Source organism: Caenorhabditis briggsae (genome assembly GCF_000004555.2).
Source record: "Caenorhabditis briggsae complete genome, chrIV, whole genome shotgun sequence".
In the NCBI taxonomy this organism is placed as follows: domain Eukaryota; kingdom Metazoa; phylum Nematoda; class Chromadorea; order Rhabditida; family Rhabditidae; genus Caenorhabditis; species Caenorhabditis briggsae.
In genome coordinates, this window is record NC_013487.2 from 6091464 (window position 1) to 6117544 (window position 26081).

General features: G+C 37.4%; 5 protein-coding genes across 5 annotated transcripts; 1 reads left to right on the forward strand and 4 right to left on the reverse strand.

Annotated features, from left to right (window-relative positions):
- Window positions 1-918: 918 nt before the first annotated feature.
- On the forward strand, window positions 919-10077 carry Cbr-fkh-7 (the record flags this gene model as incomplete). Its single annotated transcript, XM_045235320.1, has 9 exons — window positions 919-1086; window positions 1975-2336; window positions 2465-2756; window positions 6869-7176; window positions 7314-7476; window positions 8383-8544; window positions 8805-8940; window positions 8989-9138; window positions 10007-10077. 9 exons carry the CDS (start codon window positions 919-921, stop codon window positions 10075-10077), a joined length of 1812 nt encoding a protein of 603 aa, XP_045096916.1.
- A 1133-nt stretch (window positions 10078-11210) lies between these two features.
- Window positions 11211-13663, reverse strand: CBG19910 (the record flags this gene model as incomplete). The annotated part of the gene is made up of 5 exons (XM_002633818.1): window positions 11211-11293; window positions 11448-11611; window positions 11663-11760; window positions 12100-12824; window positions 13558-13663. 5 exons carry the CDS (start codon window positions 13661-13663, stop codon window positions 11211-11213), a joined length of 1176 nt encoding a protein of 391 aa, XP_002633864.1.
- Window positions 13664-14846: 1183 nt separating this feature from the next.
- On the reverse strand, window positions 14847-18350 carry Cbr-srsx-16 (the record flags this gene model as incomplete). The annotated part of the gene is made up of 6 exons (XM_045235321.1): window positions 14847-15032; window positions 16864-17033; window positions 17080-17203; window positions 17311-17564; window positions 17609-17689; window positions 18236-18350. 6 exons carry the CDS (start codon window positions 18348-18350, stop codon window positions 14847-14849), a joined length of 930 nt encoding a protein of 309 aa, XP_045096915.1.
- A 1458-nt stretch (window positions 18351-19808) lies between these two features.
- Cbr-srsx-14 lies at window positions 19809-22825 on the reverse strand (the record flags this gene model as incomplete). The annotated part of the gene is made up of 4 exons (XM_045235322.1): window positions 19809-20042; window positions 22255-22508; window positions 22551-22631; window positions 22687-22825. The coding sequence occupies 4 exons, from the start codon at window positions 22823-22825 to the stop codon at window positions 19809-19811; spliced, it is 708 nt and encodes a 235-aa protein (XP_045096914.1).
- Window positions 22826-24325: 1500 nt separating this feature from the next.
- Window positions 24326-25572, reverse strand: Cbr-srd-12 (the record flags this gene model as incomplete). Its single annotated transcript, XM_002633815.1, has 3 exons — window positions 24326-24604; window positions 24748-25174; window positions 25298-25572. 3 exons carry the CDS (start codon window positions 25570-25572, stop codon window positions 24326-24328), a joined length of 981 nt encoding a protein of 326 aa, XP_002633861.1.
- Window positions 25573-26081: the final 509 nt, after the last annotated feature.

The window sequence follows — 26081 nt, forward strand, 5'->3', positions numbered from 1 at the left end:
TTTTCTTCTTATTCCTAAGCAAATAACATGACGTGGCACCCAGAGACAAACACAAATAACCTCGCCCCCTCTTTTCATCCTATATCCTCTGCCTCTCTCGTTTATAACCTCGAAAAAGAAGGGAAAGACTGTACATGCAACAGTTTGTGCTGCTTGCGGGAGGTTGCATAGACATATCCCGAGACGACCTCATCTCGAGATTCTCCAAGAAATAGTGCATGAGACGAAGAGACAGGCAACACAACACAGCCCTCCCAGCCCCAAACTCAAACCAACACCGGTGTTGACAAACAAAGGAAGAGTGTTGCGGAGATGTGCGAGAGAGTGAGAGGATTTAGAGAGATAGGAAGGAAGCAAAAAGAAATAGAAGAAGGTCCCCAGTCAGTCTCATCCGATGTTTTAGTGTTTTACTGGTAATACAAGTAGGGGAGTTTTCAATTTTTAGAATTTCAGGGAATTTTTGATTCTTGTTCCTATCTCTTAAGTATCTTACCTAATATTTTTGGCGCCAGTTTTTCTGATTTATCGCAAAAATCACAAAGTACAATATTTGTGAAAACATGATTTCATTGAAGCAATTTACGTAGGTCTCTCTTGGAATCACATGAGATAATAGGATGTTGATTTTGTTTTTGGTTTCTCCCGGTTTAACGTTTCTGCCCTCCCCACACCAGAAATCCCATAATTCGTTTGCACTTTTATACACACACCCGCTTCCTTTTTTGAATCCGTCCGTCTCTGACTTGGACTTTTATGACTTGGTTTTCCTTAAGCTCCGCCCTCTCTTTTCTCAAGTATTCTACTTTGATTTCTATTGTCTTGAAGACATTCTTCAACTCAAAGTACAATAATTTTCAGGAGGATCCAAATCAAAGACATCAGAGCACCACGACGCTGAACAACGTCCTGGCGCCGCCGATGATCACCTCGGAATCGTTACCCCGGCCGACTCAAGCTCCCACGGCGGCCTCATCATTTGCCTCATCATCGATTGGGGGCGGAGCCAATCATTTGCCTGTCTCCTTGGATACCGGAAACACAATTAACGATAATCAACTATTGTTGTTAGCGTTGCAGGAGAGATTAGTGAGTTTTTTTAAATTTTGAAATTACGAAAATATGAAAAATTGAAGTCAATAAAAAATTAATTTCTGTTTCAAATTGTTTTGAAAATTCCCTTGATATTTGTTTCCGGAATACTCCACTGCATTGACGGTATTAGTTATAAACACGTGGACAATTTTAACTGGTTACCGTAAAATCTCTAATAGGACTGCATCTCGGCACTTTGAGCTTAATTATCTCGGTTCCTTCAAGAGATATTAAAATTTTTTCAACTGATAAAAAGTTTATCATAATATCACCAACATTTTATCAGTTGACAAATTTTTGATATCTTTTACAGAAAAGGAGATAATTGAAGTATAATAGGAAAAATAAGTAATGAAGAACTATTAACATTTATCGCCTTTTCAGGCTTATTAAAAATCTTTCTGAAGCCGAAAAAAATTGATATTCCCCCAAAACAGTCCTCGTTTTCCCAACAACTGCCAATCTAAAGTTTCGAAGGTTAAAACCCTGTTTACGTTCGGCCACAAACAAACAAACAGAAGGGAGTTCATGTGACCCATCGGTTCTGCCAGTTTATAGATTTTTTTTCTGTCCCACATTCCTAAACCAATACATCCAGAAGCTTCGTGTTAACTTCAACCCCTTTTTTGAACAAGCCTTGCTATGTTTAGGCTCCGCCTTTTTTTTTTGCTAGAGAGCTCCACGGCTCCTCAGGCTCCGCCCCCTCATGAGTCTACGGCCCCAACAAACCAAAGTAAACAAATAGAAGGCTCTTGTGACCTAGAAAAAGACCTAGCAGAAATATTGTTTTTTGTTACTTCACAATTTTTCTAGATCCATTGTGATCTTACTCTCTCAAAAATTCTTTTGGATTTTCTCACAAAAAAATGTTTAATTTTGCAGATGCGCCCTAATCAACCAACGCTCACCCAATCAGCTACCACACCATCGCTACAACAGTTGGCCAATACCGCCAACACCTCATCAACGAATGCCACGTCATTAGCAGCGTCGAACGAAACGACTCGTCTGATTCAGCAAATGTTTCTGGGTCAGATGCTGATTCCACAGCTTCCCGCTGCTCTCGATCTAGCTTCTTCAATGAGTCTTCCGCTGTCAACGGCGATTCCACCAGCGATCAGTACTCCACAACAACACGCGTTATGGCAACATAGTATGTGTGCATGGCCCAATTGCGATCAGCCGTGTGATTCTGTGATGGCACTGATCCAACATCTACAGCAAGAGCATCCATCGTGTGACAGGTAAGAGATCATGGCTTCCAAATTCTCGAAAAAATTCTGAAAAATTCTCTGTTCCTCCAAAGTGTTTTGTAGTATCGTAGATTTTCACTTCAATCGGTCACCATCTCGTGTACGAAAGATAATTCCAGAACCAACGAAGAAATGCGAGCGCAAATCGAGAAAGTCGAATCACTGGAACACAAGCTGTCCGTGGAACGAAATCGTCTTCAAGGCATGATGCAGCACCTTCGAATGAAGCCGTCTCCAGACACAACGACGCCGAATATCGGGAAAATCGAGCCGACGAGTCCGTTGAGGTCACCGAAAATCGAAGGAGCCGCCGGTTTCACGATTCAACCAGCTCATCATCAGACACAAACACAACAACAACAACAGCCACAAGTGATAACTCAGACACAGCAGATAACACAAGTCTCACCCGTGAGTTGCTTATATTTTTGTTTTGGCATGCGATTTCCTTTATTGGTGTGGGAAGCGGAAATCCGCATAATTCGTTCCAAAAATTGACTTTTTGAAGTTGCCTAATGGCTTTTGCTTTCAAACATTTCATGATTTTTCGTTCTGTTTCAAGACGCTTTCTTCCTTCCTCAGATATTTCAACTAGTGATTGGACGTGCTTCTTTTTTTTAGTCATAAGTTATGAATCTGAAGATTTAGACTTTCCTGACCTAATCAAGAGTCTATTAGTAACCTACCTACTTAAATTTTGAGCTCAATTTTCTCATTTTCTGTGAGAGATATCAGCAAATTGTAAACTATAAAACTGTAACTGATACTATGATTAACATTTTATCAGTTGGTAGATTTTTGATATCTTTTATAGCAAAAGAGATAATTTATCTCAATTATATTATGGCGTTGTATCAGAGCAGCTATGGTAGTTCAGGATTTTTACCAATTAACTTTGAACCCGTATATCTCATTTCCTGTAAAAGATATCAACTAGTTGTCAACTGACAAAATGTTTATCATAATATCAAAAACATTTTATCAGCTGACAAAATTTATATCTCCTATATCCCATAATAACCGAGATAATTGATCTCATTTGCGTAAGTTCATGATTTTCATTTTTTGCTATTGTTTTCTGAAACTAGGTCAGTAGTACTAACCAACCAACCGCGACCAAAATCACATGTTTCTTTATTTGCCCACAGTCTCCATGGTTCGTTTTCTCGTCCTCAGTAGGCCCTCATCTATCCAATTTCGCCAAAGTCAGTCGGTTATTGCACAATACTCACTCTCTCTGTATGATAGACAAAACGTGGAAAGATACTTCCATCTCTCTCTCTCTTTTCGATGTGTTTGTCTATTTACAGAGTATTTGTCGAAATAGGCTCTCTCTCTCCTCTTCTTCTTCTTTTGCTGTTTGGTTGTGTGCGTGTTTGTTTACATGTCGAATCGATAGTGCAGATAAACATAAAGGACGTCTCTTTTTCGTAGCAAAACTACCATCCACCAATAGTTGGAAAAGAAGAAGAAGAAGAGCTTTTTAGAAAATTGAAAAGGGAATTTGAAATGAAGTGGATAGACATAGAGGGAGGGCTTTGATGTTTCTGGAACTTTGTCCGGACTTTGTTTTGGAAAAGATAAAAAGGAAGGACCCGTTGAAAATTTTGCGGTTTCATCGACAAGTTAAAATGAAAGAAATAGTAATCCAAATGATACGCTATTTCTGTACAGTGGTATCAAAGAGTAGTACAGTTACGATGTATTAATCGTAAAATGCGGTAAAAATGTGCCTCCGATACCGTCAACTTTGAGCTCATATATCTAACTTTCTGTGAAAGATATCAAAACATTTTTGACAGATAAATTACTTTTCATAAAATTTCCAATATGTTATCAGTTGACAGATTAGTTATATCTTTCATAGGAACCGAGATAATTGAGCTCAAAGTTAACGAATCGGTCTAGGCTTCTATTAGAGGGAATAGGGTTTTTGACATATCTTTCCCGAGTTGAGATGTTTGCAATCAGTAGATATATGCCGTTCTATAAGAGATCCAATTTATGAAAATCACGGAAACCTCGGATTGTCCAATTATGAGAGTCCAAATTTTTGTTCCACAACAACATTTTTTTCATTTTTTCACCAAAACCTTATCAATTGGAAATTTTGAGAGTTTTCGATTCTGTTTTCTCAAGCCGAGCTGTTCGAATGCTTTTTATTCCACTGCCTCGGGTAAGGGATAATTTCCAAACCAATCCTAAAATTTTCCTATAATTCTATTCCATCACTCGGACTCATTTAGCTTCTATTTATTCCGGCTGTTTATACAAAGATCAAACATAGCAAAAGGTAGTAGACGTGCACTTTTAGTGTGTCGCTATTCCCAGACACCCTCCTCCGCGTAGCTTGTTTGTTTGTTTACTACGTTTTTCTCCCCCTCCCGTTTTGTCTGCGTCTCTTCACATCGCACACTCTCTTGCCTCATGACTGATGATGATGACAATCTTCTTCTTCTTCCTGCGTGTGATATGGATTTCGAGAACAATGAGTTTTGGAAAAGAGACGGGGAATATGTTTATTTTGTGGTCACACACACACACAAACATACATACGGAAAAAGAAGAATCGCAATATGCTTCCCGTGTTGCTTTTCCTTTTCTCCCTCACTCTCTCTATATTTTCTCGATGTTGATAAACAATTTTCGCCTCACATGCAGAGAAAAAGAGCGCATATTTTTTCGTTTCTCTAGATGCTTCTTCTTCTTTTCGCTTTCCTCGCAAACACAAACAAAACACTTTGCAACTGTTTGTGAGGGAGGGAAAAGTGAAAAAAGGGAGGAGAAATATAATGAAGGAAGAATTAGCTAGGTGGACGCGGAGGGATCGGAGGAGAAAAAAGTGAGCTAGACAAATAGGTGTTCAGACATCTGGACATTTGGATATGTGGGGATTGAGGTTACAAATTAAGGTGTTGTTGCTCGAATTTGTATATCATGAATTTGAAACAGGCAATCCTTTTTTTCTACAGTTTGAACTTTTCAAACTTTTCATGGTGAGTCGAGAACTTACAGTACCTTTGCAAGCACCATCATATTTCTAAAATTTTCATGTATACAAAGAAGTCAATCTTGGAGCTATCGGATTAATCTGAAAATTTCCAAGAAAATCGAAAAGCTTCATTTTCGTAGTTGACACCTTCTTCGTCAACTTTGAACATAAAGTACTGGCGTTATTCCATTTTTTCTGAAATTTTCGAAATAAAAACACTTATAGTTTTCTTTCCAAAACAGCAACATGCCTTAAAAACACCTTCAAACAACTTAAAATTACTTTAAGTTGCCGTAAACCCTGTAATAGAAGGGCCCCGTAACATTCAACTTTGAGCCAATTTATTTTGATTTTTATAAAAGATATCAAAAAGTTGTTCACTGATAAACTGTTTATCATAATATCACAAACATTTTATCAGTTGACCTATTTTTGATATCTTGCATAGGAACCGAGATTATTGAACTTAAAGTGCAAATAGCGTTTTAATAGAGGAAACACAGTATTCGGACGAGTACTAATTTTTATCGCATTTCAAGTTGGAAAGGAAACTATCCGAAACCGAAAAAAAGTTTTACGGTATTTAAAGGAGGCGAGACAGCAAAAATTTCGGGGGGACAGTTCGGGGGACGAAATCGCGCCGCGCTTATGTAGACAATCGGTCGTCATGAGCCTTTGCGCCCCCGTAGCTCGGCCGGTAGCGGCGCTGTACCCCTGAGCTGCCTGTCATGAGTTCAACCCCTCATGGAGGTTCTCTATGCAAAATATCAGGAAAACTTTTTTTTTTGGTGTCTGGCCTCCTTTAATGAAAAAAGCATATTTTCAAAATGTTCCTTTGATCTGGTACTGTCAAGAATTCTAGTTCTATGAAAACTTTGGTTTCTTTTCGAGAAAGTGAAAATCCTGCAATTAGCTTGGTAACTGCGGATAATAGTTTTATTTAATTTTTAGTTGAAACTGTAATTCTCTGATTTTCACTTAACACACTCTAACACATTCCTAACAATTTTCATACGTATCTAAAACTAAATATCCTAATAAACAAACAGTAAATCATGAGTCATCTCCAGACTCATATAACCATCTTTTCTTCATTCAACCAAATCTTTCATTTCCCCCAAATGGAACGACAATAACAACAAAAGAAAAACAAAATAACCAGTTGATGACATCAGCACATCTTGCTTCTTGTGTTGTGGTTGTTTTTGTTTGTTTCCCTTTCCTCAATTCATCGTTTCCTTCATCTTCTCCTTATTCCCTTCGTGGTTCCCGCGCAATCCTTACTCATCTCTGATCGCTGAATTTGATCGAAAAGGGAAAAGAAACTGGGCCATTCTGTCAGTTGACTATATATGAACAACAAAAAAGTCATGCGTGTACCGTATATGGTGGTGGGGATGAGGAATAACATGGAAGATGAAGCTTCTCGTTTTTTAACGATGTTTTTGTTTTTTGTTTCATAGAAGAAGAAGGGAACAAGGATTCTGGGGAATTTTACTTTGAAAAACCACAACAAAACCAATATTTTCAGACCTCCGAGGCTGCATCCTCCCTCCTGAGCATCGCCGCATCGATAGCCGCTTCCACAGTGGGAACGACTCAAATGACTACAGTACCCTCCGTCAGTTCAATGCCAACTTTCATCAATCATCAACTATCCACGTCATCACAACCGTCAACCAACGGACCATCCGGTTCTGGACCACTTCTTTTGCAAAGAGCAGCCAGTTCAGCATCCACAGAAACATCGCCAAATCCAGATAGGAATTTTGTAGCCAGGAGAAGTCGGATATCGGATAAAACAGTTCAACCGATTGCCACGGATATCGCCAAAAATCGGTGAGTTTATGGAGACTAACTATCCACTAGGAGATCAAAATTTTTCCTCAGAATATTGAACTAGTGGGAAACAGTAAAAGTTTAGAACTTGTTCTCCGAGTTTCAACCAGCAATTCGATGAAAAAAAGAAATTCCAGAGACTTCTACCGAGCCAACGATGTGCGGCCTCCCTACACATATGCTTCATTAATTCGACAAGCCATTATGGAATCTCCAGACTGTCAGCTAACACTGAATGAAATCTATACATGGTTCACCGAGACTTTTGCCTATTTCCGAAGGAATGCTGCCACGTGGAAGGTTTGTGTTTTTTTATTCGCTTGTTAGGTGTATTATGAAGTAGAAGTTAGTAGCTATGTATGGCTATCTTGAAACAGCAGATGCTAAATTTTTAAGTCTTTGTTTTCGATTCAGAACTATTATCTGAAGTTTTGTTTCTGAATTCTGATGCTTTATCCCCCTTATCCATGCAAAAAGTTTCAAAAACACTTAGTCCGTCTGGACTTTCGGATGTGTTTCATTTGCTATGTTCTCTAGGAGCCCTCTTATTCTGAGCTCGTTTCCCTCCCAATTCCTGTGGCGCCGGAGGTCATATGATCCTAGTCGCTTCTCTTTCAATTCGTTCATAGCCTAGAGGCAAAAAGTGCATGCAACAAAACAGCATCGTCCGACCCTGAATGCATCCTTCCATCAGCTGAGTGTTCTATAGGGGGCACCGAGGGACACAGACCCCAGATATATAGAGAACGTTAGGAACATAGAGAGAAGAGAGTATCTATTGGGGTACTGGGCGCCGACGCAAAAAAGTGCAACTCCAACATCATCAAGTGACACAAAAAAAATAGAAGAGACTTTGTGTGTGCACAGGCAGGGCCATGAGGGTCGACGTCGAGGCAATGGAACACAAAAAATAAAATAGACGAGGAGTGTTTTTGTCTGGTGTTTGGGGGTAGATTGTAGGGGTCGAAAGTCATGGAGTAAGGATTGAAAAATTGGGTGTTCCGAAGAGGGAAGTATAATCTTGGATTACCAAAAAACCGAAATTATGATAAAATTCAAAGTACGATCTTAAAAACAACTCTAGATTTCTCAACAAAAAGTTCCGTTTCTAAACTTTTATACAAGAGGCTCGTCAAAATATTGCTTCACTTAGCGACTTTTACGGGCAGGCTGTCAAAACTATTTTAACGTCTCCAACTATTCTAGAACGCCGTTCGTCACAATCTCTCCCTTCATAAATGTTTCCAACGCGTAGAGCAAAACGTAAAAGGAGCCGTATGGACAGTGGACGATTCAGAATTCTACCGAAGACGTCCCAACCGATCGTCAGCAACCAGAAGTCAACCACAAACTCCACTTCCAGATGATGTTAGTTTTCGTCCGCATTGTGCATGTTTAGAAGTCAAAAGGTTTTCGTTGCTTTTTAGAGTTCGCTTTTGTAATTGTAGTGATAGTTGTTATTATCACTAACTCACCCAGTGTTCAATGTATACGTCTTACCTAATTGGATTGGATATTAGAATAGAATTCTAAAAAAGCGAACTTTGAATTGACACTTTTACCTGAAAAAAAAACATGCTCTACTCTAAATAAAAGAGCAAATTTTGAACGTTTCTTTGTCAATTTAGATTTCGCCGCATAGAATGTTTGACTCGAATGCTTTGAGCTCATTTTTGGAAATGCAGAACTTCGATCCGGCGTCACTCTCCGGCGAACCATTCCAGCTGAATGGCAATAGTCTTGACAATGTGTTGTCAATGCTTGGTAAGCACCCTTCTTCCGAAGACTTATTTTTAACTTTGGAATTTCCAGCAAATAGTACAGATGTGAACAATCCACTCCACATGCTTTCGGCAGCTGCTGTAGCCGGACATTCTGGAAGTTTGGATGGACCGCCGTTGAATAATGTGAAAGAAGAATTGATGGATGTGGTCGAACAGCATAATGGACATACTCTGAAAGGTAATTTTTTCGTTTCACTAACATTATGTTAGCTAGAATTTATTTCAAGTTGTAGTCGAAAAAATCCTCAATGGCGTTAGTTTAGAGCACTCACCCAATTACCGTAGGCATTCTAGAGCGCTACCCAAACTATCAACTTCAAGCATATCTTATTCCCTGTGAAGGATATGAAAAGTTGTCAACTGATAAAATGTTTATCATAACATGAAAAATATTTTATTTGTTGGCTACTTTTTGATATCTTTCCCAGGAACACAGATATATTAAATCAAAGTCGACAGTTTGGATGGCCTAATAGATAGTGTGAGCTTGTAGTTTATGATGTTACAAAAACCTGAGAACCTTTAGTTTTAGAGCACTTCCCTATCAGTATATGTTTAATTTCCTGAAATAATAACTTCAAATTCTAAAAAAAACTTGAAATGTTTTGTCCATTTTAGTTGCCGTAAACGCTCTAACAGAGGACCGCCCGATATGTGCACTTTGAGCTCAATTATCTCGGTTCTTATGCGAGACATCAAAAAGTTGTAAACTAATAAAATGTTTATCATAATATCACCAACATTTTATCAGTTTACAACTTTTTTTATCTCTGACAGGAAGCGAGAAAAATTGGCTAAAATTTTTGATGTTTTGCATAGGAATTGAAGTCATTCCAGATCAAACTTGACAGTAAGAAGGGTCCTACTGTCCATGATAGATTCTTAAAATTTGAGTCAATCTTAGTTAACTAGGCTCTTTGTCCTTGTATCGTGTCGCTTGTTAGCTCCTTACAACCGCTTGTCCTAATTTCAGAAATCTCGCAAAACAAAAACTGAACCTCCTCGTTCCCTCATCCAACCTCCAACCCAACAAACTAATTTTATAGTGGCCGGACATCTTCAAAAAGCCAACAAACGTCCCGCCTCTGCGAACCCATCAACGGTGTCTTCGTGCTGACGATTCTGATGACTTGTGCTATAGTAATTTATCAAAGATGTGGTGACAAGTCACAATCTAGGGTCTTTATATATCACTTAGGATATTCACTTTTTGGCTCACTTTTTCTTTCTTTCCTGTTTGGCATTTACCAAATTTTGTCTCATTTTGTTCTTCCACCAATCCCCAAAATATGTTTTTACGGTCTCAAAAATGTTTCCCCCTTAGAAAGTACCCTTTTCATATTCATTTGTTGCCTTAATTCAATTGTTTTTTTGTCCTTTTTTTCCTCAAATTCCAAAAAATCCAGAGCATTCGATGATCCCGACACACATGATTTGATCTGATACCATCTCATTTCTTCCACTTTCCTCAATCATTTTTTCTCTTTGTCAGGGTCTCTTAAATCTCATTCTAATCTCTCTCTTTGTCTCGTCACCACCTCCTTTTCACGCCCATCTCGATCAGTCCTTAGTCTTTTTTGTTGTGCCTTTTTTGTGAATTAATTTGTCTGAAAACTACTTTAAGACAAATCCTCTCCTATTTTAATTACACTAAAATTACCTCTCGATGCTCTCTGTGTCTCTCCCTCTCAGCCCAATTCTCTCCCCCGGAACCCATTTTAGCCTCACACTTTGAACTTTATGCGCAAGTTGTGATATGTGTGTTTGGCCACCCATTCAAAACTACTCGATTCTTTTTGAAAATTGTTTCATTTGTGACAAAAAATCAGTTTTGCCCCATTTTTACTTTCCGTATATCGAAAAAGAAATGAAAATACCTCAAGTTTGAGATGTGTTGTTGATTGAAGTACACAAGCTGAAAAAAAGTTTCAGCATAAAGATAATGCTAGTACTGAACTAAAAAAAATGATTTTTTAGGATAATAATGTGTTCCAACAAAATTCAATCTCATTCGACATTCCCGAAAATTTAAAAGAAAATCAGGAAAATGTTATGCCAATTTGAAAAAAAATGTCTGTTTCTCCACAATATTATTTGAGACTCTGAAAGTTGTGTGTAATTAACGTTGTGTAATTCCAATTACATTTCCTGTTATCAACAACTATATTCGAAAACAGTAAAAGTTTGTGATATCTGACAGAGAATAATTTGAACGAATAAGTTAAAAACATCTGAATTTCCACCGCATTCTTAGAACCGGAAAGCGGCATTGTCGTGCGCCTCAGCGTACTCTCTGAACTCGTCCTGTCGCTTCTTTTTCATCAAAGATGCACCTGAAAATTAATAGAAAATTATTACACATTCAACACTTTCATATTTGCAGTTGCAAAGTTTTTCAACGCTTTCAACGCTGCCATGTTCGTAGTGTTCCCATTTCAAGTTTCAAAATAAATCTCGAAATAAAAACACGGCCAAGTAGCCACTCACCCACACATCCGTAAACTCCACTGAGGAGATAAAGAATAATAATAAGACCAGATGCTCCAATGAGAATCGACAGGAAGACAATTCTCTCATTTGGAGTGAAACAATAGAATCTGGTGATCCCTCCGAGAGATGAATCCGACCATGTGCATGTGTCGAGGAGATAGCTGGAAGTTTAAAGGGACGCGAATGTTTTTTAATTTGTGGAAAAGTCATACTTGAGGTTCTGAACATTCTGGTAAGAAATTGCAGCAAAAACGATGACAGTGATGCAAATGAGGACTCCGATGGTGTTAGAGAGATGGTAGAGATTGGACTGAACAAGTTTGTTAAATTGTTTATTGGAAATTTGAGAATTTCAAAAATTTTAGGTCAACTTGAGTTTTTTTTACCATTTAAAAACTAGTATTTCAAATAGTAATTTTTATGAAGCATCTTGTCAGTTTATTATTAGATTGAAACAGAAAAAATTCTCTAACCTCACCTATTGAGCGCGAAATTAGATTTTTCTTCGATTTTCAAATTGTTGGTAAAGATGTCTAACTAAAAAAAGTTCTAACAAATGTCTGTTTCAGCTTCTACACAAGATTGAGATCCTATTTGGAAAATTCAGTGAAAAACTTCATTGAGACATATTTTAAATAGTTCAACTTACCAAAATCTTCTCCTTTTTATATGAATTTCCATGTGTGGTAGACAACAAAACTTGACTGGAAAGAATGAAAACTCCAGCGGCAAATGACACAATATAACAAACATTTTCATTTGATTTCACCGATGTCAGACCCAATCCTCGTCCCCATAACATCCAAGTGGAAATGATAGTCATTGCGATGGCTGGATATCTTGAAAGGAAGTAACAAAGTCGTTGATATCCCAATGAAGAATTGTTGTAAAGAGCAAGACGATCAACGTCAGCAGGAGTTTCAGGGACAATTGGATGGTGCGATTTCGGAGATTCCGCTTCGAATGGAGCATTTGGAGTCATCATTCGTGGAGGTTGCAGCCCAATGACTTCTGCGGTTGCTGGATATTGAGAGATTCGTTTAAATTCCTCTCGGTCATCTGCCGAAGTGATTGCCCTCTCTCGAACATAATCTCTCGCCGAATAGTCTCTAACTGTGTTCCCATAGTCTGTATTAGTGTCCACAAATCTTGGAAGAGCAGAAACATCAGTTCGAATTCTCAATGGAGTTGTAGAGTATCCGCTCATGGGAGCGTAAGATCTCGAAATTCGTTCTCTTTCAGACGTTGATGAAAGAAGATTTGGAAGATAGAACGGGCTATCGATTTCCGATAATCGGCGAGATGGAAGATGATCGGTGATGTAGGTGGGAGATGTGAGAACATCGTTGCTTCTGGGGAGAGTCGATGCATGAGCTGAAAATTTACGCAGTTTCAAGATTTTGTTGAATCTGGAGGAAATCGCAGAAAGTAATTTTTTCAAGGATAGATGACTTATTAAAATCAAAATACAAATCCTTCCTAATGTTCGGAGCAGCAGCAACTGTTTCTTATTTTTCACGTCCACCGTTTTTCTTCGGTAAAAAATTCCGGTTTCAAAGAACTAGTAACTATGCGAAGAAGTAGTGTACATTACTTGATTCGTTTTAATATTAAATTTTTAAAAAATGAAACAAAAAATCAGTGCTATGGAGGTGGCCGTGGCACAAGGTCCCATAGCGGAAACTACCATAACATTTCAGGTTTTTTAAAAACTTGTTTTTGCGATTTCGCCTGTTTTGCGACAATGTTTTTTGATTTTAAAAAAGTTTAAATTTCCGACTTGGTCAGAAAAATTCGTCGAAAATCATTCAAAGTTAAAAAAAATACGGAAAATCATCATATTTTTATAATAATTCAAAGATTTCAATCCACTACATGAATAAAATCTAGTCTATAAAAAACCGCACGGTCTAATGATTTCCTGATTACGGGAAACAATTTTCACACATTTGAGAAACAGTATTTTTTCAAAACTTTCAAGCGATGATCTTTTAAGAAATTTCCTTTGCAAATATTTTCGCAATTTTTAGAATTTTATGAGTCACTCTTTCTACTGATTCATAAGCTAGCTGTTCAAGAACAATCAACATTATAGAAACTAGCTTACGTGTGAGATATTGTGCACCATGAAGAGTCGCAGACGGCGGTGCTATCGCGATTCTTGGAATTCGAATCCGCTGAGCTACCGTAGCCTGTCGGCTTCCTTCAGTCATTGCTCACCTGAAATCTTTGATTTTAAACTTGCAAACAGTACAAAAGAGTTCGTAATTTGAATTCAAAATGCGGGTTGACCAGAAAAGTTGGTGCGAGAATACAATCAAAAACCGAAGCTCATAATCGACCACTAAACGGGGCGATGTGCGTAACACAAAAACTGATAAGTTGATAGGAAAAGAGAGGCATGCAAAAGGGTGTACAAGCATAATACAAATAAAAATGAAAATGAAGAAAATATTTCAGACTGAAAAGTGTATACATAGGGAAGATGGAAAGGTAGAAATGCACAACAAAGACGGGGAATTTTTAAGGTATGACTCATACCGTATGAGTAGTCGAAAAAAGGTGTGAAGGAGGTGGGGGTTGAAAGTGGAGGAGAGGTGATAAGGAAAGTTTTGGAGAAAAGAAAAAAATGGCTGGAAATTCCAGAGGAACGATTACGTGGCAAAATTTCAGTTAGAGAAAAAATGTTCGGTTTCATGGGGGAATGAAGTCTGACACAAAATTGTGATATTTCAGTAAATGTCATTCTTGAAAACGGACCGGATTGCTTTGAATAATGTTGCTCAAAAATATAAATATTATGAAACTGTAACTTATGAAACGTTTCTATTCTAACTGTTTCTCAAATTACGAAAAAAATAGTGCATAATTCAATTTCTCATGAGATTTGATTTTTCGTTGTTTTCTCGGGACAGATCGGAAGACATACTTTCATGGTTTTATGATGTCTTAATTAAATATTGTCACGACTACTACTGCTCAAAAATATGAAAATTATGAAACTGTACTTTTGAAACGTTTCCAATTTTTGTTGTTTTTCAATTGACAAAAGAAGTGCAAAATTTTCGTGTGACTTTAGTTGTTCACAGATTTTTTTGAATCAGGAAAACATTTTCTCATGAAATTTGATTTAGGTGCTCTTTTCTCGGGAAAATTCGGAAAAAAATTCAAGAAATTTCTCGGAACTCTTGACAGTCTTTTTTCCATTTTTATTTCTTTTTTCATTAAGAATGCGTGCAGAAACTTGCCCTCATTATAAAAATGGGAAAAAACGCTCTTTACAGTTGAATTCAATTCATTGAAATTTTTGGTTAATACAAGGTTTGAGCAAAAACAATGCACCCGAAATAACGAAAATAAAACACCGAAACGAATTCATAGAATTTCCAAAACAATCTAAATTTTAACGACAACTGTAGCTCGCTTCATACTCATACTCCTTTCGGTTGATTTGATAGGAAATGCGTTTTTGAAACATGGAAAATACATTGTGACTTGTTCGGTGAGCAATCGACGGTATTCTTCACTTCGAAAGAAACAGACATAGGCATTTTGGGAATAGGCAGCCACAGCTGGAATAACCTGAAATCGGGTTGATTTTTTGAATCAAGATGAAGTGGTAGCTGGACTTCATAGACTTCATTTAGAATTCCTCTAGCAAATCATTATTTTTAAGCTTATGAAACCGAATGCATAATGACATTTTCAAAAAATGGGACATTTTAGCAAAAGCTAGAAGCAGTAAAAACATTCTCAATTAAAAATAACTTAAAGGTTTTTTACAATATTTAAAGTAAGTACCATACTTAGAAACAACTGCAACCGTCTCAAATGAATCATTGAGTTAAAAATTCTCTGCCTATTTACTTTTTTATTTTAATTTCTAAATTAATTCTGTCCAGATTCTGGTTAAAAAAAACAATTTTCCAAGCATTGTTAGAAAGTCAGCTCAGTAGAAAACAAAAAACAGAACCTAATTCACTTTTCTCCAAATTTGGTACTTTTAGGCACGAAAAATTACTGATTTCTTTATTTTCAACCTCCCAGAACCATAACAAGATTTCTGAACCCTTATTGGTGATTCGTTCCCAAACAAGGTATGTATAAGTTGTTACGATATTTTCTGTTTCTAGCTCATCAGAAATTATGCATAATTCGAATTACCGTAGAACCTGTATTAGAAGTGCCCCTGAAATTGAAGGGCCCCTCTAATTGAAGTGCCCCCCTAGACACCCCGCGAAAAATAGAAGTGCCCCCTCTAATTGAAGTGTCCCTTTAATTGAAGTGCCCCCCTCTATTTGAAGTCCCCCTTTGCTGTGGCCGCCGTACGGCGACGAAATGTTGCGGCCCGAGAAAAAAAGTTTCGTTTTTTTTACTTTTGTCTTTTTTTTTTGTTAATTTGGTGTTATTTCCCCGTTGAAATCGAGAGTAATGAATTTTTCAACTTCAGAATGTCGGAGGAAGACTCTTTTCATGATGTATCGGAGGAAGAATGTGAAGATATCAAAAAACTGAGAACACAAGGAAGAGAAGACAGAATTTTACGATGAAATTCTAAAAGCAAGTTGTGGATTTTGCAAACAAAACGAACAATCGAAAAGCGGCGGAATTTTTGTTGCTTTGCTTTGTTATAAAATTATTGATGTTAAAAAAATGGTTGAGTAAAAAAAAACCAAATTTTAACCGAAAAACGATGCCCCTATAATAGAAGTGCCCTTCTCAGCGACCCGCGAAAAATAGACGTGCCCCCTCTCATTGAAGTGCCCCAGTTGCCTGGGGCATCTACCCTCCAACCCCTTCTAAAGGTTCCCTCTACCCACGCAACGACACTCCGCTATCCCGCTCGGCGCGCGCACAGTTTAAATTTAGTTTTGAGTGATTGCGAGCTTGGATTTGGCTCGTAATTTTTGAGAGACTCTTTTAAGGATTTTAAGTGAGTTTGCTTGAATTCTAAGCTTTTATTTGTTGTTTCTTTCTAACTTGTTCATAATAAACCGATTTTGTTACATTTCTTGTTGATTTTCTTCTATTTTATCACAGGAACCTGATACCCCGGACATACCGCGGGCAATTCCCCTCTAATTGAAGTGCTCCCCAAGAGACCTCACGAAAAATAGAAGGACGGGCACTTCTAATACAGGTTTTAAGGTAAATCATTAAACGCGGTATCGGTCTGATAAAATTTCAGAATTTAGCGCCAAATAAGGTTACATCTACATCCCGAAAAAAAAATCAAAGATAGAAAATCAACACATCAGCGCTAATAATTTTCATTCAACCCCCCTCACAAGTCACATACATAAATCTCCTTTATTTTCTTCTTCCTGATTTCCCCCCGTTTTGACTAAATTCAATTGAAACTAATCAATCACTTCTTGCAAAGAGCACGTGTTTACTTTTCCTAGTGACTCACATTATAGTTTTGAATGTATAAAATTGTTTCCGGATTGATTTTCAGATGCTGTACCAACGTAGCACTTCCGGTTGAGATGAATCGAGTGAAGAGAAAAATGACAATGAGAACTTTCAGCGTTTTCAGAGCTTTTCTCTCAATTAGACGGATGTCAGTCGACTTTCGGTGGACTGCAAATTTTCAAATTTGAATATAACTGTTTTCCACAAAACTCACTTTTGCAAGAAAGCAATCCAAGTGCGCCAGAATAAAAAATCACTGTTAAAAATGAAAATGTTAGCATTATTTCATACCACCATTGTCGAACAAATGGTACCATAGATGATGGCGGATTACACATCTGAAATAATTATATGTTATTGTTTTTTAGATGAAATATCAGTTATTATTGCATTGAACAATACATATGACATCGATGAGACAGTAAAAATATTCAAAAACCCTAACCTGAAGTTCAGAATCATCCAAATAAATTTTCGCAGCTATCGAAATTCCAAATGCATAACAAATTGGAACAGAAAACATACATCCGAAATACAAGGGTAAATGAAAACTTCGATATCGAAATGGAATGGCAATGGCCAGAAATAAATCCAAAGATAGTATACAGATGGTTCCAGTTTGCATACAATGAGATACGATTACTGGAAAAGTGGTGTGAAAGCAAATGGACCGAAAGATACGGTAGGAGAAAAAGGTGGCTGAAAAAAATTAAATAATTGAAAGAAGAGATTTAGGGACTTACCAAGGACACCGTATACCATGTTAATGAGTTCAAAAAATAAACATACAGTGTGAAAACATGCAAGGCATAGCATGAGATATCCTGAAAACCTCATAATTATATAATAGCAAAATTTTAAGCTATCATAAAACCAGTAATAGAAGGGCCTCTAACAAGTCAATTTATCTCGGTTCATGTTAAAGATATGAAAAAATTGTCAACGGATAAAATGTTTTATCGTAATATCAGAAGTTTTTTGTCAGTTGGCACATTTCGATCTTGAAAATTAATTGAGAGACGAGCTCTATGACAGTTTGGGTCTATTACAGGTTTAACTATATGAGCCTATTGAAACAGTTTATTTACAACACATCCTATAATTTTCATCCTTCTCAGATTTTTGACAATCAGAAAAAATCCTTTTTTTTTTTTGGCTTATCACAGCCTCTAATCCTCCAAAAACAGCCAAAAAACTCTTAAAGCTTTCGAAACAGCAAAATTTTGAAACAGAATTACAAAAATCTACTGAAATTGTCTAAAAACATTTTTTGGAATCTGGGATTTTTTGGCAGTTTCAAGGTTCCTATATCGAAATGTGGCACAATGTATTGTTTATTGCTTCCACAGTAAAAAATTTGCAGAACTCACCAAAATTGGACCTCAAAATCTTATTCCTCAATATGACTGCAATCAAATTAACATTCCCAAATAATCCGAAAAATTCAAAAACCAGCACAATTGAATAAATTATAATTCGATGCATTTTGTACTCGTCCTCCGTTCCCGTAATCGTCGACATCTTTATATTTATACGAAAAAACTCGTGGGAGAAAGAAAAACAATACCTAGAATAACAAAGAATGTCTAGAAAAAAAGTAGGCGTAGTCTGAAAAGTAACAAAGTTTAATAAATTTCGGTTGCTAAGGTGGTGAGTTAACCAACAACGAGGTAAAAGTAAAAAAGATGAGGAACTCTCTGTATGTTCTGCTGACGTGAAAACGAAGAAATTAGATGCTGGTTCTGGTAATACGAGGAGGAGCTGAAGATGGGAATTATGACAGGGAAGGGGGGAGGGCTGTATAGGATAGTAATTAGACCTGATTCACATTTTTTGAAGATTTATTCGTGAAAAAAGTGGGATAAAATAATTTTGAGTTCTTTCGTAGAACTATGATGTTAGAGAACTCAAAGATTGGTGGTTTTATCTTTTTTGTGTTTAATGAAACAAAATTAAACTGGGGCATAATACAACAGTAACGAAATGGAACTTCGAAGCAGTGAAGCTCAAACAAAGCATAACATCTATAAAATGTAAAATGTAATGTTACTGTTGTTTTTCAGCACCTTTTTTATCAAGTTAGGGTTGGCTATGGGGCAAAAGGGAGCGATCCCGCCCCACCTGTTCAGAAACGTACATAGCAAATGAAATAGTGACCTTACTTTCGAATTTTCCGCAATGTAGGGGACCCAACTAAGCTACTCTGAGAGTTCCAAGTCACTCGGTTCATTTAGTTACCCAAATTAAATTATCTTCCAGGGCGGGAGCAAGTCCCGTCCCGTTTGGGGTCGCCAACCCTTAGAATGAATGTTTTGGTTTGTTTCAAAAGTTATGAGGATTTGAGAACATGTAATTTTTGTTTCCTGATTTCGTTTGATTGCTTTTTTGTGATGTCGTGTTCATGGTCATTACCACTGAGAAGTCATAAGAAACTGAATATCTCAGAATCCCACTGGGAAAAACTAATGTTCGGAAACAGTATTTTAATTTTCTAGGTTAATCCATTCATGACATTCACCTAAAACACAGTTTATGAGCCGATTAGTTATGAAGTTTGGACTTCTAGTTAGATAAAAATGTTTTTATAAGACCATTCTATCAATGAACCACTTTTTCAGAATTAGAAAGTTCGTAGTGCTCACATTAAAGTTTACATCCATATTTCATGAGAAGATTTGCATTTTCCAAAAACTAGTTTGCTTTATTTCTGGCTCGAGTTCAGTTGATTTTTTGAAATTTTTTTTCAATTTTCTGTTTCCCAAGTTGCTTTTTTGGTCTCCGTTCCCAAAAGAAAAAGCAACAAATCGCAGACAGTAAACATTACATTAATTAATTCCTGAAACCCTGAAAAATTTTTCAATTTTCAGAAAGCGAGGTTCTCTTTCTCAGCAACATATTCTTGAAATTCGCTTTATTTTCAGAAAAATAGCTTTCATAATTTTATTATTTTAAGTGTGCCCTTTTCTGAGGTTTCAATGGATTCGTTGTAATGATTGAAACACCAGAAACAATCCATTGTTGCCCATTGACACTTGATTGTGCGGATAACTTTGGCAACATTGCTCCGAGTTTTGGATGAATCATGGAAATCTGTTCACTGAGCAATGTTCGGTACTCGGAGCTCCGAAAGTAGCAGACATAGGCATTTTGGGAGTATGTCGTGATTCCAGCGATGATCTGAAGAATTCGTGATTTTTCTTATTGTAATTCTCAAAATAAGTCTTCTATGTTGGTCGGTCGAAAATCGGTGACCGCCGACTGACCGCGAAATATGCCGTCGGCCGGCTGAACTTCCCGAACGACTATTTCAAAAAAAAAACCTACGTTATAATTTTGAACCAGCTCGATGATCTTTTTGTCGACACCAAGTGCCATTAACGTAGTTGCAATCGTGATTGTTATAAATCGAAACATCACAAAAAGAAAATGAGAAGTTTCAAAGTTTTCAAAGCTTTTCGTTCGATATATCGAAGATCCGAACTATGTCGATGCGCCTTGTAATAGATCAGAATACAAGCAATTGTATAGAAAACTACAGTAAGAATTGTGAAAAGTATTAGGTTGGCGGGAAAGTCTTTGTCACTTTTTCAATAGTTTATTTCTCAAAGAAAAAATAACCGAATAATTAATTATATTGTCCATCATTATCAACAACATGTCTCCAACGTTCCCTCAATTTATGGATTCCATTGCGGTAGAATCCAGCCGGGCGTGAGGCAAAGTATTGTTTGAGTGCCGCTTCGACCGCTCCACGGGAATTGAAGCTTCTTCCTTCGAAGGCACGTGTCATATCGCCAAATAACCAATAGTCGGAAGGAGCAAGATCAGGAGAATACGGGGGGTGAGGGAGAACATTCCATCCATATCCCATCAGCTCCTGCTTCACTTGTTTCGAAACATGTGGGCGAGCGTTATCATGTTGATAGTACACTTTCTTGTCTTTCAGGGCCGAACGGTCGACTGCTTTCTTGAGGTTTCGTAGTTGAGTAGTGTAGAAGTCTCCAGTTATTGTTTTGCCCTCGGGCAGAAGTTCCCAGTAGATGGGGCCGTCCACTCCCCACCACACAGAGAGCATAACTTTTTTCGGATGAAGGTCGGGTTTGGGGACATCCTGTGGGCTCTCTCCTTCTCCAACCCACTGGGATTTCCTGTGGTGATTATCGTAGAAGACCCACTTCTCATCTCCGGTTATTAGCCGGTCCAGCCATCGATCGCCCGCGTGGAGAGTGAGAAGAGTAATCGAATCGTCGACTCGGCGGTCAAGGTTGGCTTGAGTCAGGTGATGACGTATGAATCGACCAAAAAGTTTTCTCATTCCAAGAGACTTCAAACCTTCAAGGACTGTGCTATGGTGAACTCCGAATGTGACAGCTAGTTCACGGCTAGATTGAAATGGATCCGATTGCAATGCGTGCTTCAGCTTGTCCAAATCCAACTCACGGGGTCTCCCAGAGCGATCCTTTTCATCGAGCGAGAAGTCATCTTTTTCGAAACGATGGAACCAATTGCGAATAGTATTGTAGTGAGGGGCATGTGTGTTGTACACATTCTTCAAGAAAGTTTCCGAATCCTTCATCGTGGTGTGAGATAGGAAGAGGTAAATCAAAACATGTCTGATGTGAATAGCAGTGGGAACAAACATATCGTTTCAATTACAGATGAGGAGCAGGGAAGGAAATGGGGACTTGTTTATATGGAAGGTTCTTATCACCTTGTTATTCACTAGAGTCGATATCATACACAGCCTCCATATACGAGAACAGTGATTAAACAAACAGAGTGACAAAGACTTTCCCGCCAACCTAATAACATAAAATAGTACCATTTGGCCTTCACGATGGGGTTGAGAGAAGATGGAGGATTGCACATCTGAAATGAATCATTGGAGATTATTCATCACAATTTAAGCTTCCATTTCGTTTGGCCGAAAATCGTCGATCGCCGACTAACAACCGACCGGATCAGTAAAAGTCCGCTTCAAAATGTCAGACAGTGATTGCGTACGCAGCACTCAAGCTCACGATATTTGAAAAATACGTCGTGAGCCGTAAACTAAAATACTGCGTACGCAAACACTCTCTGGCATGTCGACGCGAAAATCCATGAACTCGGTCGGCTGGGTTGGCGGTTGGTCGATTGGCGGAAATTCTCCACCGAATGGAACCCTTATTTCTATTTTGTGATCAAAAACTTCTTTCAAAAGTCTGAAAAGTGAGATAAGCGGTTTTGAAGATTTTTTTCTGCTTCAATTCGATAATAATTTGACAAGATAATTCAGGAAAAATCACTGTTCAATTCTTCAGTTCTTCAATTTATAAAAAAGTCAGTGCTAAACTTCCCGACCGAATGTAAGTCTAATTGTGATTCACAATAAGTTCAAGAATCTTACCGAAATCGCATCATCCTCCAAATAAATGAATCCAAAGATTACAGTAACCGACCCATAAAAAACAGGCAAAAAGAACAAAAATGAAAAATATATAGGAACATTGAATTTCCGACTTTTCAACGGAAATATAATTGTGATCAGTAGATTCAAGGCTAAAACCCATATGGTACCAGTTTGCATTGAATTCAAAAATACATATGGGAAGATGGCAAGGAAACAAGTTTTCCTCCGGATGTCGTAGGAATAGAATGTGGCTGAAATTTAATTCATTTTCAGAAAAAAATATTTTTTGATACCTGCAACACCAAAACCCATACAAACCAATTCATAAAGTAAGCATAAAGTGTGAATTGTAGCTAGAGTGCATAAAATGTATCCTGAAAAAGTCAGTTGATGAAGAAAAAATTTTTTTTTAAAAACCTAAAATCTCACCGTATTTGGTTCTCAAAGACTTCTTCCGAATTGTCAAAACGATCAGATTCAAATTTCCAAATAAGCCAAAAATTTCAAAAAATAAAACGATACAATAAATAATGATTCGATGGATTTGATATGTTTCTTCGGAGATCATCTGGACTGAAAGGCTCATTTCTCTTTTTTGGTTAATATAAGGAAGAATAAAAAAAGGAGAAAAGAGCTAATTGGAAATTGAGGGGGTGAGAAGAAGAAAAAGAAAAATGAGACGGGTCAGATGGGGAGGAAAAATAACCGAATCAATGAATCACTAATTCTGTCCTCATATGTTAAAATCGTATCCAGAACTTCGGATTTCAGGAAAATTGAAGTTTCAATGCTTTAGAACCTCACAGTGAATTTTCCAAAAATTTTGTGATTCAAAGTGTCTCGCCTCCCAGATTCCAGTATTAGGAGGCTTCCACTTCTAAACAATTATTATTTCAAACCCAAATTTATCGACGCATTTCTAAATATTTTTTAAAGAAAATGAACAGAAATATGTGGTTCTGACATAGAATAGGAAATTTCTTTATTTTTTGGTTTTATTGTTTTTCGAGAACATTTCCTTGGAGAATAATAAAATTCTGACACATTGTCTCATAGAAAAAATTAGATTACGTAGGTGATTTCAAATTCTAAGAATTCTTGCCCAGAGCGACAAAGAATAGATTAAATCGGGCCGAAGGCGCGCCAGCCAGCCATTTCAAGCGCCAGAGGTCCGGGAAACAGATTGGTAATTTATTAGTGTTCATAGTACGCTTGATTTTCGTAAAAAAGTAATGTATTTTTTCTGCTACAGTATACAATCACCAAAGATTAGATGAAATTCAGACCTAAGACTAAATAACCTTCAAAAAACAGAAACTTTTTTCAATAATTTTTCACACTAAAAACAACAACCGAAGTCAACAAATTATCTTATTTTGTCAATGTGATAGAATATTTATTCTAGGAAATCGAATTTCGGAGTCAAACTATGGATATGAATAGACGCAATTAGTCACCTGTGATCACTTGATTTCTAGTCTTTGTGGCACTTTATCAGTTGGGGATAAGGATCAGCACGTTTTCGAGATGATCGCACACTTTTGAAGTAAAGTGACTGAATTTGAAAATAGAAATGCTGAAATTGGCTGAAAAATTGGAAATGAGCAAAATCCGGGAAAAAATACTCTTGAGCAAATATGCTTGAAATTTTCAATCATCAAATTCAATAACAATTCGTAACACTGTTCAAATGTGGGGGACATGAAGACCATAATTCGTTCTAAATTTCTTTCATATGTGCCCCGCTAAAAGTTAAACTTGTTGACCCAACACTGGATATGCCGCTACTAGCTGAGCTACGATGGCGGAAGCTGCGCTGCCGACGGTTTGCCATGCAAGGCGGTACGCACTGTGTGAACACATTGCCTACTGTACACCGCTACGTCAGAGCACATACCGTGACGCCAAAAAAACCTCCTGAAAACCTCCTCTATAAAAACACGAAACTGCAGAATCAAGTTTTTTTCAGAAATCTACTGTTTTCCAAAGCTAATAGGAACAAACACAATAGACTGCCAGTTCACAAGAGAGGGCCAGTTTTATTAAGCCATAATATCAGAACCAAAAGTCATCCGAGAACATGAATATGACTGGTATAATTATGATGGGTCGATGATATTTCTGCTGGCTCAACATGAGCCAGTTTCAAGAAACAATGTTTAATAAATTTACGATAGGGAGTTACAAAAATGAAAGACGCCAATGGGGATAAAAATGGAATAAAGAGAAAAGACGAGAATGTGAAATATTCGAGAGCAGGGTGATTGTAGATTCCGAATTGTCCGATGGCGTAGGAAGCAACACTAAAGAGGTAGAAACCAGGAATCACGGCTTGATAGGTGAGAGCCTGGAAATATGTTTTTTGTGGTTGTAAAAACAAGACAGCCTACGAATTGATTTTTTTATAACGCACAGACTTTGGAATAGTCAGTGAAACCGTAATTGAATACCAAGCAAAACTTCGTTCATGTTAATAAGATCTAAACTCACCATCAACAATTGAGAATGCAAGTTCTTCGTATCTTTTGTAATATTGACTCCTTTGTAACTCAACCTTGCTATTATTTTTCTCCTCAAAATCAAGATACAAATATACACTGGAGTAATCGGAATAGTCATGTGTAGAATTGTATACAAAGCAGAAAAGCAAAGGATATTTTTGGTTCCGGTTACAGTATGACCAGCCAAGTTGTACAATGGGAATGCCGTGTAAAGGATACTTCTAATTTCTTCTGGATCGTCTTGAGCCCACAGAAATGAGACCCATTGAAATAGGGATGGGGTGTAGATGAGAAGTAGAATCAGAATAAGAATTTTTCGAGTTGGAGCAGGTTTGTAAAGAATGTAGCATCGATAGGAAAAGGAGAGGAGAAGGGACCAAAGGGAGTGAGACAGGAAATGGAGCATCAGGCTGTATCTGAAACAAAATGAAGTTAAGAAAACTATTTACTGTTTCATCGTGTCCCAAGATGCAAAAATTTGCTGTTTCAAGTCTATGAATATCTTTTTCTATTGCTACTATGTTTTTGCTACAACTTACGCCACATAACAAGTTCTCGGTCCGAAATGACTACAGTAACCATTTGAAACATAAGCCAATGTCAACCCAGTTGGAATAAGTCTTTGTTGAACGAAAAAATCGAACATGCACGCACAGAAATCAGTGATAGCGAAGTTGACAATCAGTGTAGCATAGGATTTGATAACACGAGGAGTTCGGAACAAAGCCAGATAAGCTAGAAGGAAATTGAATGACATTCCGAGAATCGCAATGATTGCATGAGCATAGGAGAAGACTATCGAGAAGTCGATCATTTTTCTGAAGTAATTTTTGATAACTGAATGGTAATTTAAAGATTCTAATGGTGAAACAAGCGTTTTAGAAAGTAGCGTAGTCGAGAATCTGAGAAAATTGTAATCTTTGAGGCAGAACTATTGGATATAGAATATTCAGTAGTAAAGATATTCGAAAAAGAGCATGAAAGTTATGGTCAATGTTTCCGCCAAAAAGTAAGCATTAATAAATCAAAATCCATGAATTTTTACGAAAAAATATCTGTTTCAACTGTTCCATTTACGGAACTAGAATATTTTCTTACTACTAGTCTATACGGTCAATCTCCATACACAGGTAAAATGCGAACGGACCCGTTACGGACGCTCAGCGTTCGCGCGCGGTTGAAATAGGAACCGGATACGGACAGCACGCGACCCGTTTTCAGAAAACCACAAGGCATCATTCCGTATTTCACCGTATTCTGTCCGTTCGCGAACTCCGTATCCGATCCGACTGCGAATAATGAACAAACGGATCCGTTCGCGAA